We start from the raw sequence: 16,240 nt of genomic DNA, 5'->3' as shown, positions 1-16,240 counted from the left end.
CTCTGAAGCAGTGGTCTTCAACGGGGGTCTGCAACTCCTAGGTGGTCATGAACTTGTTTATTAGACTTTTGAGGAAAAAGAAAAAAAAAAGTATATTCCCTGGCAATATTTTTGTTTTACAAATGTGCACATCTTTAAATAGACATGATCACTTAACACACGGCAGTGAACATCCCTGTAGGACCTGTTTTTGTGTAAGATGTATTAGTAGGGGGTCCCCCGCTCTCTCTCTCTCCATCAGTTTAGGGATCCCTGACCTGGAAAACATTGGACCCCTTCTCTAAAGTATACTACATTTCCATGTTATAGTAGTGTCCCTTGAAGATGTACTGCAATTAAAATGGTTTCAGAAACATGGAGGTGTGATCCTGTGAGAGACTAGCAAAATCTAATTAGTCCTAAACTTGGCACCTTGCATTCAGAAAGTCAGAAAAACTTACATTTTTTTACACACCATAGATTTATTGTCAAAAGCAAGATAACCTAGTTATTGACAAAACACACCAGTCTTTACCACAAAAAAATTATTTCCTTCGCAGGAGCAAACTAGCATTTACAGAGTGGGATGACATTACACAGTGTGTGTTAAAATGAAGTGTACAGACAGAATCTACCAGCATTACTGGCTGAACCAGGCAGGCCGCTTCCTGGGTCTCTCCACTATCCTCTTGTCTTTGTCCTCCTCGCTTGGCGTCTCGCCCGCATACAGGACAACAGTCTCCACAGCCGGAGCCTTCAGAGGGCCACCCTCCATCGCTTTAATCTGATGACGGATCAGCGAGGTCTCCTTGCATACTTTAGCGTAGCAGAAGCCACACATGATGTGTTTCTGCTTTAAGTGGCCACACTCTGGACACGGCTCTATGTTTGTCTAAGGGAGAGAAAGTGAGTGTTTTAGTTATGAATACTCTGGACACTTTGCTTGGTACACTTTTCAATGTTTCAATCAATCAATGTTTATTTATATAGCCCTAAATCACAAGTGTCTCAAAGGGCTGCACAAGCCACAACGACATCCGCGGTACAGAGCCCACATAAGGGCAAGGAAAAACTCACAACCCAGTGGGACGTCGATGTGAATGACAATGAGAAACCTTGGAGAGGACCGCATATGTGGGTGACCCCCCCCCCCCCTCTAGGGGAGACCGGATGCAATGGATGTCGAGTGGGTCTGACATAATATTGTGAAAGTCCAGTTTTGCATTCAATGAAAGTCAATACAAGAGCTGGAGGTCTTATTAGTTATTAATATAAACATTTTATCTTTTTCTCAAATTATTAACCTTTGCTCTACTTTTCCTATTTGTGCTGTTTTTCCCCCCGTTTATTTAGATTTTTATAGTGTGCTGGGGACCAATAAACAATTCACAGGCCACACAGCCCCTGCTTTTATAGCTTTCTGTTGGTATTGGGTGCATCGTGTGAGCAACCACAGCACTTGTTGACTATTTAGCAAATCTTCATTCGCAGCGAGTGACCGATTAAAATTAAAAGCAAGAAGTGTAATGTTATTGCAGCTGTAACTAATCACTGCATTACATCAATCACTTTATAATAATTAGGGATGCACGATATATGTGGCAGATAATTATTGACCGATAATGGCAATTTATGTCACATCAAGAATTATGATATTATGATAATAAAAAGTTAACCTATAAAACGAGCCGATAATAATAAAGGCTTATCAATTTTGTGTTTGTCGTCTCTGTTGTGGCTTTCTGCCTAGCTCCTCAGCCCTTCACTCCCCTATGGCATGGTCACATATTTGTGATGTCATGATACTGGCATGTTGTGTACAGAGAAAAGCATCATAATGCGGCAGTCACCAGTGTGGGCTTCATTTACTGTGTCAGAAAAAATACATTTCACTCGCAGTGTGCAAAAGTTCCACCAGGAGCCATGAATAAATGCGTAATACTAGACATCGCCCTGCCTCTTACAGTCCTCCTATATTTAAGATGACTGTATACATAATCAAATATTACACATAATATAATTAAATATTGTGTTTGTCCCTTGGTGATTTTGGTTTGGGGGGACAGAGGAGTCACAGCGGGTTCTTGAATGGATTGCCTCTGGTACCAAGTATTTTTTGTGTCTGTGTGTGGCATTTAGAGCTGCACGATTAATCGACATCAAATTGACATAAAGGTTTTAATTAGTGTGATTACGTAACTGCAAGAGGCTGACTTTTTTTCTCCGCCGTCACCGGCATTTGAGTGACAGACATGTTCACCAATCAGAATTGTCGAGCCTTGTGTTTGTTCGTCTCATTTCAAACAGGGAGAAATAGGTCTCAGACTGTGCATTGCTCTTAGCACCGAAACGTGATTTATAGTTATTCCATGGGGAGTGGTGCCATACTTGTAATTCTCTTCCAAAACACTAAGGGACAGTGTCTCCAGAAGGAGCAACTGCAGCTGTTGTTCGCTAGATAATGTGTGTTTCCTTCCTGTGCCGAGTGACGTCAACCACTGAACCACAACATCAACGTCGTCTACATTGGAACTAATCATTGGTTTACTTTTAATGGACGTTTTACTTATAAACCAGAGGAAAATACTGTAATGAAGATAGACTCTGCAACTTCTGAACGACGCACGGAAGAGGATGCTATTATTATCTGTAACACTCTTTGGCCATTCAGGACATGTGGCGAGAGAGAGCCAACATGTAATTGTAAATAAACAAAACAGTTCAATAACTATTGTAAGTTTACCACGTGCTAATGTTATTCTGTATGATCATGTTCAGAATCCACAAATACTACTCAGTGGGCTTGTGGTTAGAGTGTCTGCCCTGAGTTGTGAGTTCAAACCCCGGCCGAGTCATACCAAAGACTATACAAATGGGACCCGTTACCTCCCTGCTTGGCACTCAGCATCAAGGGTTGGAATTGGGGGTTAAATCACCAAAAATGATTCCCGGGCGCGGCACCGCTGCTGCCCACTGCTCCCCTCACCTCCCAGGGGGTGAACAAGAGGATGGGTTAAATGCAGAGGACAAATTTCACCACACCTAGTGTGTGTGTGACAATCATTGGTACTTAAAAATGTTTCAAAGTATACCATGCCTGAAAGATTATTGATGGAGAATGAGAGGTGTGTGTGAGAAAAAGGTGTGTGCGAACTAAAAAGAACATGTGTGTTATTGAACCTGTTAGCACAAGATTGACAATAAAAGTTGAAAAGAGTGTCGTACTTTGTGACTTCTTCTGGACGCAACAACAACAACACAACAAGCTTAAAAACAACACATATAGTAATAATTTTTTAGAGCGCACCAAGATATTAAGTACACAATATAAGCTTAATGCAAATGTTTAATCACTGTTGTCTCATTTCATACAATAATTTGTGCATTTCAAGCACAAAGTCTGCTCACCTGTGTTCAGAAAAAACTGACTAATCACGGCTCTGCGTCGCCGGCAACACGAGCCTATGATTTTTGTGAGGTGCGAGAGGCTACGCAAGAGGCTACAACAGGCTTAAGGTGTCTTGCCCAAAGACACAACAGCAGTGGCTAGGATGTCAAAAGCTGGAATCGAACCTGGAATCCTGAAGTTGCTGGCTCGGCCGCTCTACCAACTGAGCCAAATTAAAGGCATGATGGGGGAAAAAAAGCCCAAAGTCAGTCTGTCAATATTTTAAAAATGATTGCATATTCTTCTAATGTGTTGCACTCTGAGACAAGTACCCGACAAGTAACATGTCTTCCTTTACTCGTTTTTCCACAGTTTTCAATGCATTTTTATGTAGAAAAATATCAAAATCGCATTCCACAAACCACGTTAAACCCAGATTCCGATCTAACAAAGGTCTTAACTCATTCTCCTTCTATGCCACATCAATATGGAACCCACTCCCAACAGGTGTAAAAGAAAGTGCATCTCTATCCATACTTGCCAACCCTCCCGAATTTTCCGGGAGACTCCCGAAATTCAGCGCCTCTCCCGAAAACCTCCCGGGACAAATATTCTCCCGAAAATCTCCTGATTTTCACCCGGAGCTGGAAGACACGCCCCCTCCAGCTCCATGCGGAACTGAGTGAGGACAGCCTTTTTTCATGAAGAGAGGACAACAGGGTGACAAGAACTAAATCATCCAGACTAGAGATACATTGTATTATTATGTTTATCTTACCTAAAAATAAATATATTTATTAATTTAAAAAAAATAAAAATAAATACATTTTTATTATATTTTGCTAAAAACATCAAAATTAATTGTATTTTTCTTTGTATTTTTTCCTGACTCCTTATTACATCCAGCCATAGAATTATACATTAAAATAAACATATTTGAAATAATTGATTTTGAATTATCATAATAATTCATTTAAAATGACCATATTTAATTATTAAAATAATTGCTTGTTTATCAACAACTTTAGCATTTTATTCATTACATTTTGAAACTCAGAAGCCAAGTTATGTTATATTCCTTAAGATTTATTTATGCAAGTTTGAAGTATCAATTATCTAAACACAGTTTTGTTTGCATAATTTCAGGATATATATATATATATATATATATATATATGTGTGTATGAAATACTTGACTTGGTGAATTCTAGCTGTCAATATACTCCTCCCCTCTTAACCACGCCCCCAACCGCGCCACGCCCCCACCCCCCACCTCCCGAAATCGGAGGTCTCAAGGTTGGCAAGTATGTCTCTATCCTCCTTCAAAACCGCACTAAAACAACACCACCAGGCAACTTCAACCCTTGACTAACACCCTCCCCCCCTCCACATCCCACCTCCCCGGATTGTAAATAACCAAATGTAAATAATCAAATGTATTTCTAATGTATATACTTGTTCTTATGCTTTCTGAACTCACTATGTTCTCTGCTCGCTGTATATATCCTACCAAGTCAGACCTACACTGTTTCAATGCCCATTTCTCTGATGATGCAATTGTTGTTGACTGAAGTGCTGATATCAACCAAACCCTCCTCATCCCACCACCCGGATTGTAAATAATGTAAATAATTCAATGTATATACTCTGATGATTAACTTGTGTGATGACTATATTATGATGATAGTATATATTTGTACCATGAATTGATTTACGTTTAAGTTGAAAAACTTATTCGGGTGTTACCATTTAGTGGTCAATTGTACGGAATATGTACTGAACTGTGCAATCTACTAATAAAAGTTTCAATCAATCAATCAAATTGGGAATTCTGGAGAGAAAAATCGCAATTAGTTTATTTCCTCAAAATCGTGCAGCCCTAGTGGCTTTGATTACCCGGATGCCACATTTGGGTGTACCTTGACTGTGAGAAGTTTGCTCTCAGCCCTTCTCCTCGTTCGGTTGACCTCAATGGTGCGCCTCTTCTTGGGTGCTGCCATCCACAAGATGCTATCCAGGACGCCGGGAGGTCGTTTCAGGCTCGGCTGCTGCTCGTCCACTTCTTGCTCGTCGATATGGGGCAGGAGACTGGGGCCATCGAATGCCAGTGCTGGAGCTGCACATCGACGACACAAGTATGGTTCATTGGTTTCGGGCATGTTGAACAATTGAAGTGGTAAAACATCAGCATGATAGAGTAAAAGTAGTTGCTAAACTCACCCAGTTGTCTTTCAATTCCTGCCACCCGGAGAAGTCTTTTTTCGATATGTAGTAACGAGCATCGTAACGTGTTCACTAACTCAACCAAATTCATCATTTTAGCCTCGTTTTGGTTCCTTCAAAACATGTCAACCCGTTCACGGTCATTGAATGTCGTCACTAACCAGCGACGAAACTGTTTCTTCTTCTTCTTCTTTTGCCTAAGCTTGATCCCCTAAAACTAATACTCGTGTTTTATTGCCATCTAGTGGTAGATAGTTTTAAGCAGCATCAACCCATCCATGTTACCACTTGTCCATTTCGGTAGTTTTATGAAACATTTGTATAATAATGTGGTTCTTAACCTTGTTGGAGGTACCGAACCCCACCAGTTTCATATGCACATTCACCTAACCCTTCTTTAGTGAAAAATAAAATGTTGTTTTTTTTCCCAAATTCAAGACAAAGTTATATGTTTTTGATAACACTTTAGTATGGGGAACATATTCTAAATAACAAAGGCTTAATTTAGAGTTGTTTGGACACTAGGGGAACATACTCTAAGTGACAAAGACTTAATTTAGAGTTATTTGGTTAGGGTTAGGGTTATGGCCAGGGTTAGAGGGTTACAGTGGCCTAGTGGTTAGAGTGTCCGCCCTGAGATCGGTAGGTTGTGAGTTCATACCAAAGACTATAAAAATGACCTCCCTGCTTGGCGCTCAGCATCAAGGGTTGGAATTGGGGGTTAAATCACCAAAAATTACTCCCGGGCGTGGCACCACTGCTGCCCACTGCTCCCCTCACCTCCCAGGGGGTGAACAAGGGGATGGGTCAAATGCAGAAGACAAATTTCACCACACCTAGTACGTGTGTGACAATCATTGGTACTTTAACTTTAACTTTAACTTCAGGGTTATAATAAGGCTGTGCCGAATAAGGCATTAATAAGTACTTAATAATGACTAGTTAAGAGCCAATATGTTACTAATTTGCATGTTAATAAGCAACTAATTAATGGTGAATATGTTCCCCAAACTAAAGTGTTACCATGTTTTTTTTACTGGTGACACAAAATGAACCGTGCATGAACATCACCTTGTTCAAACAACAAAACCAACACAGTGCATATTTATTTATTTTATTTAGCCTTTATTTAACCAGGTAATATCCCATTGAGATCAAAGATCTCTTTTCCAAAGGAGACCTGGCCAAGAGGACAGCAGCAAGGTTACATTAAAAAAACAGTAAACAACACATAAAACATCATAAACTCACAACAAATTACACACCTGCAAATCAGTCTGACTTCTGCTGTTGCCGTATCCGTAATACGCCGATAGGGAGAAGTTTTTATTTACCCAATGAGTTGGGTGTGTTTTGATCTCCGCCGAACCCCTGAGCCCGACTCACCGAACCCCTAGGGTTCAATCGAACCCAGGTTAAGAATCACTGGTATAATATTGTTATTCATCGTGATTACATTTCTTACAACAAAAAATACAATTCATATAACATATTTTTAGTAAACATACGAATTGCATAAGCCAAACAGAGAACTTTACGGTATGTTTTAATTGCTGATGCGTTTTAATTGATTTTAAATGCGCCACAAAATAGCCCGTTTTGTATATTGTTGATGTGGTTCAATGCCCAGTAGGGTGTAAATGTGTTCCTGTATAGTATTTCTCCAGCAATTATCGTGTGGTGACATCAATTATGGTATTTTTGAGAGGTAACCATTGAAGTCGGAGATCTCTGAAGGCCTACACTGCAAAAACTGAAATCTAAGTAAGATTAAATATCTCAAATAAGGGTGATATTTGCTTATTTTCTGCCTGATAAGATAATTCTTCTCACTAAGCAGATTTTATGTCAGAGTGTTTTACTTGTTTTAAGTGTTTTGGTCCTAAATGATCTCAGTAAGATATTACAGCTTGTAGCTGAGATTTTATGACCTATATTGAGTAAAACATGCTTGAAACTAGAATATCAACTGTTGCAAAGCTGTGTCATCAACACTCACAAGTATAAAACTACTTTTTTAAAGTAATAATTTCTTACTTCAAGCATGAAAAAAAAAAATCATGATTTTGACGCAATGTTGTCTCATAATTAAAACGAATGACAGCCAAATGGACTTTGCTGTTTTATTTTCAATGAAACAATAGAAAATACGTACTCATATAGTAATACAGTTGTTATTAGTGAGAATATACTTATTTTAAGGTATTTTTGGGTTCATTGAGGTTAGCTAATTTTACTTGTTTTGGAAAGTCTTGACAAGCCAAATGTTCTTGTTCTATTGGCAGATAATTTTGCTTAGTTCAAATAAAATACCCCTCATTTTAGAATTTTTTATTCTTGTTTTTGACCACTGACTTTTTGCAGTGCAGTAGTGTGTGCATGTGTTCCTGTATAGTATTTCTCCAGCAATCATCATGTGGTGACATCAATTATGGTATTTTGAGAGGTAATCATTGAAGTCGGAGATCACTGAAGGCCTACTCTGCAAAAACTGAAATCTAAGTAAGATTGAATATCTAAAAAAAATGGTGATATTTGCTTATTTTCTGTCTGATAAGATAATTCTTCTCACTAAGCAGATTTTATGTTATAGAGTCTTTTACTTGATTTAAGTGTTTTGGTCCTCTACTCAGTGGCCTAGTGGTTAGAGTGTCAGCCCTGAGATCGGTAGATCGTGAGTTCAAACCCTGGCCGAGTCATACCGAAGACTTGGCATTCAGCATCAAAGGTTGGAATTGGGGGTTAAATCACCAAAAATGATTCCCGGGCGCGGCCACCGCTGCTGCCCACTACTCACCTCACCTCCCAGGGGGTGATCAAGGGTGATGGGTCAAATGCAGAGAATAATTTCGCCACACCTAGTGTGTGTGTGACAGTCACTGGTACTTTAACTTTAACTTTTAACTTAAATTATCTCAGTAAGATATTACAGCTTGTTGCTGAGATTTTATGACCTATATTGAGTAAAGCATGCTTGAAACTAGAATATCAACTGTTGCAAAGCTGTGTCATCAACACTCACAAGTATAAAACTACTTTGTCAAAGTAATAATTTCTTATTTCAAGCATGAAATACAAAATCATGACTTTGACACAATTGTGTCTCATAATTAAAACAGATGACCGCCAAATGGACTTTGCTGTTTTATTTTCAATGAAACAATAGAACATATGTACTCATATAGTAATACAGTTGGCACAGTACAGCAAACTGACAGTTAATATTTAAACATTTAACATGTGACATTTCTAATAATTTTGAACAGAAATAGTTCATGCACATTCAGATAAATTCTTCAAAATTACAATAAAACAAAATTTGGTCGGGGGCCGGGCTGTATATATATATATATATATATATATATATATATATGACATGTGTATATATATATATATATATATATATATATGACATCAAGAGCACGCACTTGGCGCGATGATGTCATGTTATCGATGGGAAAATGCAAAAAATTTAATGCCGAGCGCATATCATTATGTCAAGATAATGGCACTAGCATTTACTTAATTTAAGAATATTTTTCAACATATTGAGAAAAAATGTCTCATATTTGTTTTTTCTACCAAGAAAAGTGCACTTGTTATTAGTAAGAAAATACTTTAAAAAGGTATTTTTGGATTCATTGAGGTTAGCTAATTTAACTTGTTTTGGAAAGTCTTGACAAGCCAAATTTTCTTGTTCTATTGGCAGATAATTTTGCTTAGTTCAAGTAAAATGCCCCTAACTTTTGTATTTTTTTTTTCTTGTTTTTGAACACTGACTTTTACGGATATTTTAGATTTAAAAAATTCACTAGCGCCTTGCATGGAAGCTTCTGCCATCAGTATAGTATTCCAAAATAGTGTTGTTAATGTGCAAGGACAATAAAAAGGCTATTCTATTGTATTCCTATTTACACTCTCTGTAGGTGGCAGTGTTGTCAACGTCATCTTGTTTGCTAACTCCAGTTAGAAGAAGAAAAAGAAGATGGCGGAACGCGGTTACAGTTTCTCCCTCACCACATTTAGGTAAACTTCTTTATATAAAGTTTGAATTAAACACACTTGACTTGGTTGCAGCTCATGTCGAATATTGAAATACTGTGTATGTTGAAATTAGTACGTGGGTTTCTATTTTGCGAAAGGAAGGCTTTTTTTTGTTGTCGACGCACCGTCATTGCCTGGAAGTGCAATGAATCAGCTACAAATACAGCTAGCATAATGCTAACTAATCGTCCACACGAGGATTTTAATGTTATTTTGTTTAAAATAATTACAGGTAGGCTCATTAGGTTAGTTATACATGCTGATAATGTGATATTTATATTGCAAAAGACTCGTCACTTGAAAAAGAAGGTGCTAGTGTTTCGCTTTTGCTTTCCTTCTCGGTGTTGGCGGCGGCAGTGGTGGACGCCAATACATTCTGATCATGATTTTAATGTCGCATAATGTCTTTTACAGCCCTTCGGGTAAACTGGTGCAGATTGAATATGCATTGGCTGCAGTAGCGGCTGGAGCCCCCTCAGTCGGCATCAAAGGTAACAAGTTTGATAGATTGCTGTGGTTTTTGACAAGCATTCGTTCAGTGTTAGAAAACTAGTTTGGAGGTACCTAAACTATGCGATGAATTTAAAGCAAAATGGAAAATTCTGATTGTCTTAAAGGTGTAGGATACACCATGATCAGTCTATTAAAGGGAAACTGCACTTTTTAAAAAATGTTTGCCTATCGTTCACAGTCATTATGAAATACATGACGACGGATATATTTTTTTAATGCATTTTAAATATTAAATACATGTGATCAAAAGTCCGCTTACAATGGAGCCTATGGGAGCAGCTCTATTCTGCCTATAAAGTTCTTTAAAAACAGCCAAACACCTCCATTAATATTTTATATACATTATGTAAGACGGCGTGGCGAAGTTGGTAGAGTGGCCGTGCCAGCAATCGGAGAGTTGCTGGTTACTGGGGTTCAATCCCCACCTTCTACCTAGTCACATCCGTTGTGTCCTTGGGCAAGACTCTTCACCCCTTGCTCCTGATGGCTGCTGGTTAGCGCCTTGCATGGCAGCTCCCGCCATCAGTGTGTGAATGGGTGAATGTGGAAATACTGTCAAAGCGCTTTGAGTATCTTGAAGGTAGAAAAGCGCTATACAAGTATAACCCATTTATCATTTGTGATGTAGCAGGCCTCGAATTTTAACTTTTTAAAGTCAAGGCAAGTGTTGCGTTAAAGGAGGGCTCATATTTTAGGGCACCAAGGCAAACATTATTTTTAGAGATGTCCGATAATGGCTTTTTTGCCGATATCCTATATTCCGATATCGTCCAACTCTGAAATACCGATACCGATATCAACCGATACCGATGTATACAGTCGTGGAATTAACACATTATTATGCCTAATTTTGTAGTGTGGCGGTGTTGAGGTGGGCGGGGATGGGGGTGCCGGGGTTTGGTGGTAGCGGGGGTGTATATTGTAGCGTCCCGGAAGAGTTAGTGCTGCAAGGGGTTCTGGGTATTTGTTCAGTTGTTTATGTTGTGTTACGGTGCGGATGTTTTTCCAAAATGTGTTTGTCATTCTTGTTTGGTGTGGGTTCACAGTGTGGCAAATATTTGTAACAGTGTTAAAGTTGTTTATACGGCCACCCTCAGTGTGACCTGTATGGCTGTTGCATAAAGCCGTAGATATTAAGTGACTGGGCCGGCACGCAAAGGCAGTGCCTTTAAAGTTTATTGGCGCGCTGTACTTCTCCCTACGTCCGTGTACACAGCGGCGTTTTAAAAAGTCATAAATTTTACTTTTTGAAACTGATACCGATAATTTCCGATATTAAATTTTAATGCATTTATCCGCCGATTTATCTCCACACACACACACACACACACACACACACACACACACACACACACACACACACACACACACACACACACACACACACGTATATGATATACAAATACCGGTAATCAAATGTAAATAAATTTAAATAGACTATCATATAGTGTATGACCTAACTTGTAGTAAAGTTGTGTTCAACGTTTACAAAAAAGTAAACAAATCCTTGTGTGTTACACACGTGGTCGTTGACAGCCACAAATCAAAATAAACATTCACGACACAGCACATAAACAACATTGACAGGTCTAGAACTGCTAAGTTTCGAGGGCAAACGATCAACTAATTTAGCACTCCATTTAAACTATGAAATTAATGTACCTAAAGAAGTTGTGTAGCTTGCTAAATTTTTTCCCAACAGCCTGTAATTGTTTGTGTTTTTTCTCTTTTTTCCGTTCCTTACTCTGCATTTTTGAAAGCTGCCTGACCTAAATTCACCAAACACCTGACATCCTTTCACACCACGTTGCAAATAGTCTATCTCTCTGAAAATCTCGGAACAACTCGGCTCTTCCCGTTGTCAGTTCACTTTTGACACATGCTTTCAAAACGGCTGCGCCCATGTTGTTTATACCGATTAATGTTAATTATGTGATGTCTTAAAAAGTTGAAAATGTAACAAAAAGGTTGTTTTTATCAATTTGTTTGACGGAACAATTACGTTACAATTGTCCATAACCTCCGCTTGCCAAAGCTACAGCTACATGTCTGTCTAAATGTCCGCTTTTAGGCACTTTCCAAGCCTCAAGTGGTCGTGCATCCACCAAATGTACACTTTCTGTGCATCACTTTTAATGTGGACCATGTGGATAATCGGTATGCAGGTGTATCGAAACAAGGGCTGCGTACCAAAACAATCCCAATGCTACTACATTTACACCTCTGGATTTCAGCATATACAAGTTATTAGAGTAAACATAATTTAATACTTTCATTGTTGCAAACTATACTTATTCTTAGTATCCAGTATATTCATGCTAATATGTAGAGTATACAGATACAAAGGTAGAGGTTGCTTTTTTCATGGCAAAATGTAACTCATGATTGTGACATCCGATTGTGTTTATACCTTTTCCAGCTTCCAATGGAGTCGTCCTGGCAACAGAAAAGAAACAAAAGTCTATTCTGTACGATGAGCAGAGTGTTCACAAGGTGGAGCCCATCACTAAACACATAGGCATGGTGTACAGTGGCATGGGGCCAGACTACAGGTGGGGATTCTCAGTTCAAATGAAAAATATTGTTTTTTCTACATGCACAGAAATTCTTATACCGAATGCATTTGCAGGGTTTTGGTCCGACGGGCCAGGAAGCTGGCACAACAGTACTTCCTGGTTTATCAGGAGCCAATTCCCACCGGCCAGCTTGTCCAACGAGTGGCGTCTGTAATGCAGGAGTACACACAGTCTGGGTTGGTGATGCTCACAATGATGATTGCCCATCACCAAGTTAGGATGCATTCTGTCTTACTGACAGTTGTTTGTTCCCTGCAGTGGAGTGCGCCCGTTTGGTGTGTCTTTGTTGATAGCTGGTTGGGATGAAGACCAACCCTACTTGTTTCAGTCAGATCCTTCGGTATGTTCTCTTAATTTTTATTAGATATTTTTGCTCGACACTCTGTAAAGTGTTTCTTCTGTCTATCTTTGTAATGTACATAAACATGAATATAATGTTCAAAATCAACTTGTATGTCCGTTTAGATTATTTTAAAGTACCACTGATAGTCACACACACACTAGGACAATAAAACATCCATTACAGACTTTTTTCCCCCTTTTGCGCTGCAGGGTGCATATTTTGCATGGAAAGCCACAGCCATGGGAAAGAACTACGTTAATGGAAAAACATTCCTGGAAAAAAGGTAAATTGTTTAATACTAAATTCTGTCATATTCCATTTCACTGTCAGTTACAAATAACTGCAAGGATTCTGAATGTGCATTTCTCAATCTGAACAGTTTGTTAGTGTTTTATATATATTGTTAGTGTAATATGTGACTGATGTGGAATACGATCTATATTTTATATTCAGATGAAAGTTACATTTTGTTTGAACAATTCAACTGTAAAGCATGTTTATGTAGGACTAGTAGCCTTTTATGAATTATTTTAGGGCACGTGAAATGTCCGCAAAAACACGTAAATTTGTGTTTTAAAATATTAATTATGGGGTCAAAATATTACTTTTATGTTTTTTTAAATGAAATATTAATACAAATATGATCCAAACAAAATTTGCCGAAGACTTGCCTCAGCCACAGGTACTCGCTGTTCCTCTTGCATAAACGCCAAACTGAGTTGCATGAAGGGAAGATCATTTCTGTAGCACCAAAACAAGCTCGCTAGTTAGCTAACCATCTTGCTAGCTTACTTGTTGACCCCTCCATTTGCTCTCTAAGCTACAACGTTGACGACGGTCCACTTTGCTGCTAATCATATTTGGATGATTACAATCCAAACACTGTTAGTTACGAACCAGTTGTAGTTCTAGAGTATATATAAATTGCCAGGGAGAAGGTATATTTTTGACGTGACAGATTTTAAACAGAGGTCACAACACCGGAAGTATTGTAGCGTCCAGAAGAAGTTCACACCAAGTCTGACGTTCCTTTTAACTTTTATTGTCAACTTATGCTAATACAGGCTCAATTCCATAATGTATGTTCGTTCTTCCTGCACAAACGTATATCTTCGTTTTCTACTCCCCACTAAGAACTTTTGCTCATTCTCCACCAATCACCTTCCAGGCGTGGTACGTTCATGACCATGGAAACTCTGAACATCACCCTCACATGAACACATCAACCTCAGCAAGTCGTTACACTATATTACCTGAGGGGGCGCGGCTACAGGATAGAGCAGGGGTCACCAGCGCGGTGCCCGCGGGCACCAGGTAGCCCGTAAGGACCAGATGAGTAGCCCGCTGGCCTGTTCTAAAAATAGCTCAAATAGCAACACCTACCAGTGAGCTGCCTCTATTTTCTAAATTGTATTTATTTACTAGCAAACTGGTCTCGCTTTGCTCGACATTTTTAATTCTAAGAGACAAAACTCAAATAGAATTTGAAAATCCAAGAAATTATTTTAAAGACTTGGTCTTCACTAACTGACAAAGAAACAGATAACAGATTTGGTGTCCAGTTCAAAGTGTGACATTATTTATTTAAAAATTTGAGAGTTGACTTTTGTATTTTACATGAGTTATTATTTGTACAAACATGGTGCAAAGTAATTCATGATTTGTTAAAAAAATGTTAGTGGCTAGCTAGTTAAAATGGGATATTGTGATTTCACAAGACTGTCTCAGAAGTGATCATTTGAAAATGTTCAATTTGAAAAATGAGCACTTAGAGAAAATATAAAAATAAAGTGTTGCATATTGATATTTATGTTTCTATATATATTTATTGTGAGAAATCATTAAGATGATCAGTGTTTCCACAAAGATAAATATCATTAATTATTGATAATAACATAGAGTTAAAGGTAAATTGAGCAAATTGGCTATTTCTGGCAATTTATTTAAGGGTGTATCAAACTGGTAGCCCTTCGCATTAATCAGTACCCAAGAAGTATCTCTTGGTTTCAAAAAGGTTGGTGACCCCTGGGATAGAGTTTTCTGAGGATAGCATTTTCAATGATAATAATGTTTAGTAAAGTATGTACTTCAAAAACTAAAGATTATATTGTACATTACATGGAACATATAAATGTAAAAAGAAAGCCAAAAGCGGTTGGCAGATGAGAATAAATCTAAAGGTAAAAATGTTGTGTAGAAGTTCACCCAATTGCCAGAAATGTATGTCTTGATTTAAAAACATTTTTTTACAGGGTTTGCATAGAAAATGTCCTCTTTTCTTGAAAAGGTGCTCATATCCCTGTTTAAAAAAAAATGTTTTAATTCTTCTCAAGGTATAACAATGACCTTGAACTGGAAGATGCCATCCACACAGCCATCTTGACACTAAAGGTACATTTTCTAGGTTCTGAATGTAATTTCTGTTGGAAAAATAAGCTATATTGTATACCTTTCGGGTTACAGGAGAGTTTTGAAGGTCAGATGACTGAGGAGAACATTGAGGTTGGCATCTGTAACGAGGCCGGCTTCAAGAGGCTCACCCCAGCGGAGGTCAAAGACTACCTGGCAGCCATTGCATGAGCACTCCACATCTGATGATTGGTCTCTGACCATATTTCCATTTGGTGACATACTGCAGTAGCCAACAACTGCATCAATCCTATTCCTTTTGCAATCTGATAACTGATGTAACCAGCTAGATTTGTGCACTTTTTAAAAGCAACCGACCCTGTGAAACTACTGTACTGTAATTGAACCCCGAATAGCAACCGTTTCATTTACCACATTTGGATTTCTATCTAGGCACACAGTGGCTGTTGGCTACTGCACATGTCTATAAATGCAGTTTTATATGAGTAAAATCTCAAGTTTTCCATGGAATTAGACTTCCCGGGTGTCACAAGTGTGATGTAATAATACAGTTTGCCTCAACATTAATAAACTAGTAAAATACCAACGTGAATGGAAGGTTTGAGATTCCTCCTCTTATAACAGTGTGGTTGTCTGTACAGCAGTTTTACACAATGTACTTTTCTGACTTGGAAGGATCAAGTTTGTATTTCCTCCTTGAGTTAATCATTCTCGTATTCAAATAAAACAGTGCCGAGTTGATGCTGTGTTGTGTGTTTTGAATTCTTTGAAAGCGTCATTTTAAAGCATTTTGAAAGACCAAAC

The 16,240-nt window shown here is 38.4% G+C and overlaps 2 protein-coding genes across 2 annotated transcripts; one reads left to right on the top strand and one right to left on the bottom strand.

The window, feature by feature from the left end:
• Positions 1 to 441: 441 nt before the first annotated feature.
• On the bottom strand, positions 442 to 5,793 carry mrpl32 (mitochondrial ribosomal protein L32). Its single transcript, XM_061950207.1, has 3 exons — positions 5,588 to 5,793; positions 5,287 to 5,483; positions 442 to 871 (listed from the first exon to the last, which is right to left on the bottom strand). The coding sequence occupies exons 1-3, from the start codon at positions 5,682 to 5,684 to the stop codon at positions 620 to 622; spliced, it is 546 nt and encodes a 181-aa protein (XP_061806191.1). The 5' UTR covers positions 5,685 to 5,793; the 3' UTR covers positions 442 to 619.
• Positions 5,794 to 9,520: 3,727 nt separating this feature from the next.
• LOC133597337 (proteasome subunit alpha type-2) lies at positions 9,521 to 16,177 on the top strand. The gene is made up of 8 exons (XM_061950195.1): positions 9,521 to 9,616; positions 10,049 to 10,125; positions 12,567 to 12,699; positions 12,777 to 12,899; positions 12,982 to 13,063; positions 13,276 to 13,349; positions 15,400 to 15,457; positions 15,530 to 16,177. Exons 1-8 carry the CDS (start codon positions 9,576 to 9,578, stop codon positions 15,644 to 15,646), a joined length of 705 nt encoding a protein of 234 aa, XP_061806179.1. The 5' UTR covers positions 9,521 to 9,575; the 3' UTR covers positions 15,647 to 16,177.
• Positions 16,178 to 16,240: the final 63 nt, after the last annotated feature.

This window comes from Nerophis lumbriciformis, linkage group LG04 (assembly GCF_033978685.3).
Source record: "Nerophis lumbriciformis linkage group LG04, RoL_Nlum_v2.1, whole genome shotgun sequence".
NCBI lineage: Eukaryota > Metazoa > Chordata > Actinopteri > Syngnathiformes > Syngnathidae > Nerophis > Nerophis lumbriciformis.
Note: the sequence above shows the minus strand (reverse complement) of the source record. Positions and strands in the feature narration are given on the sequence as shown.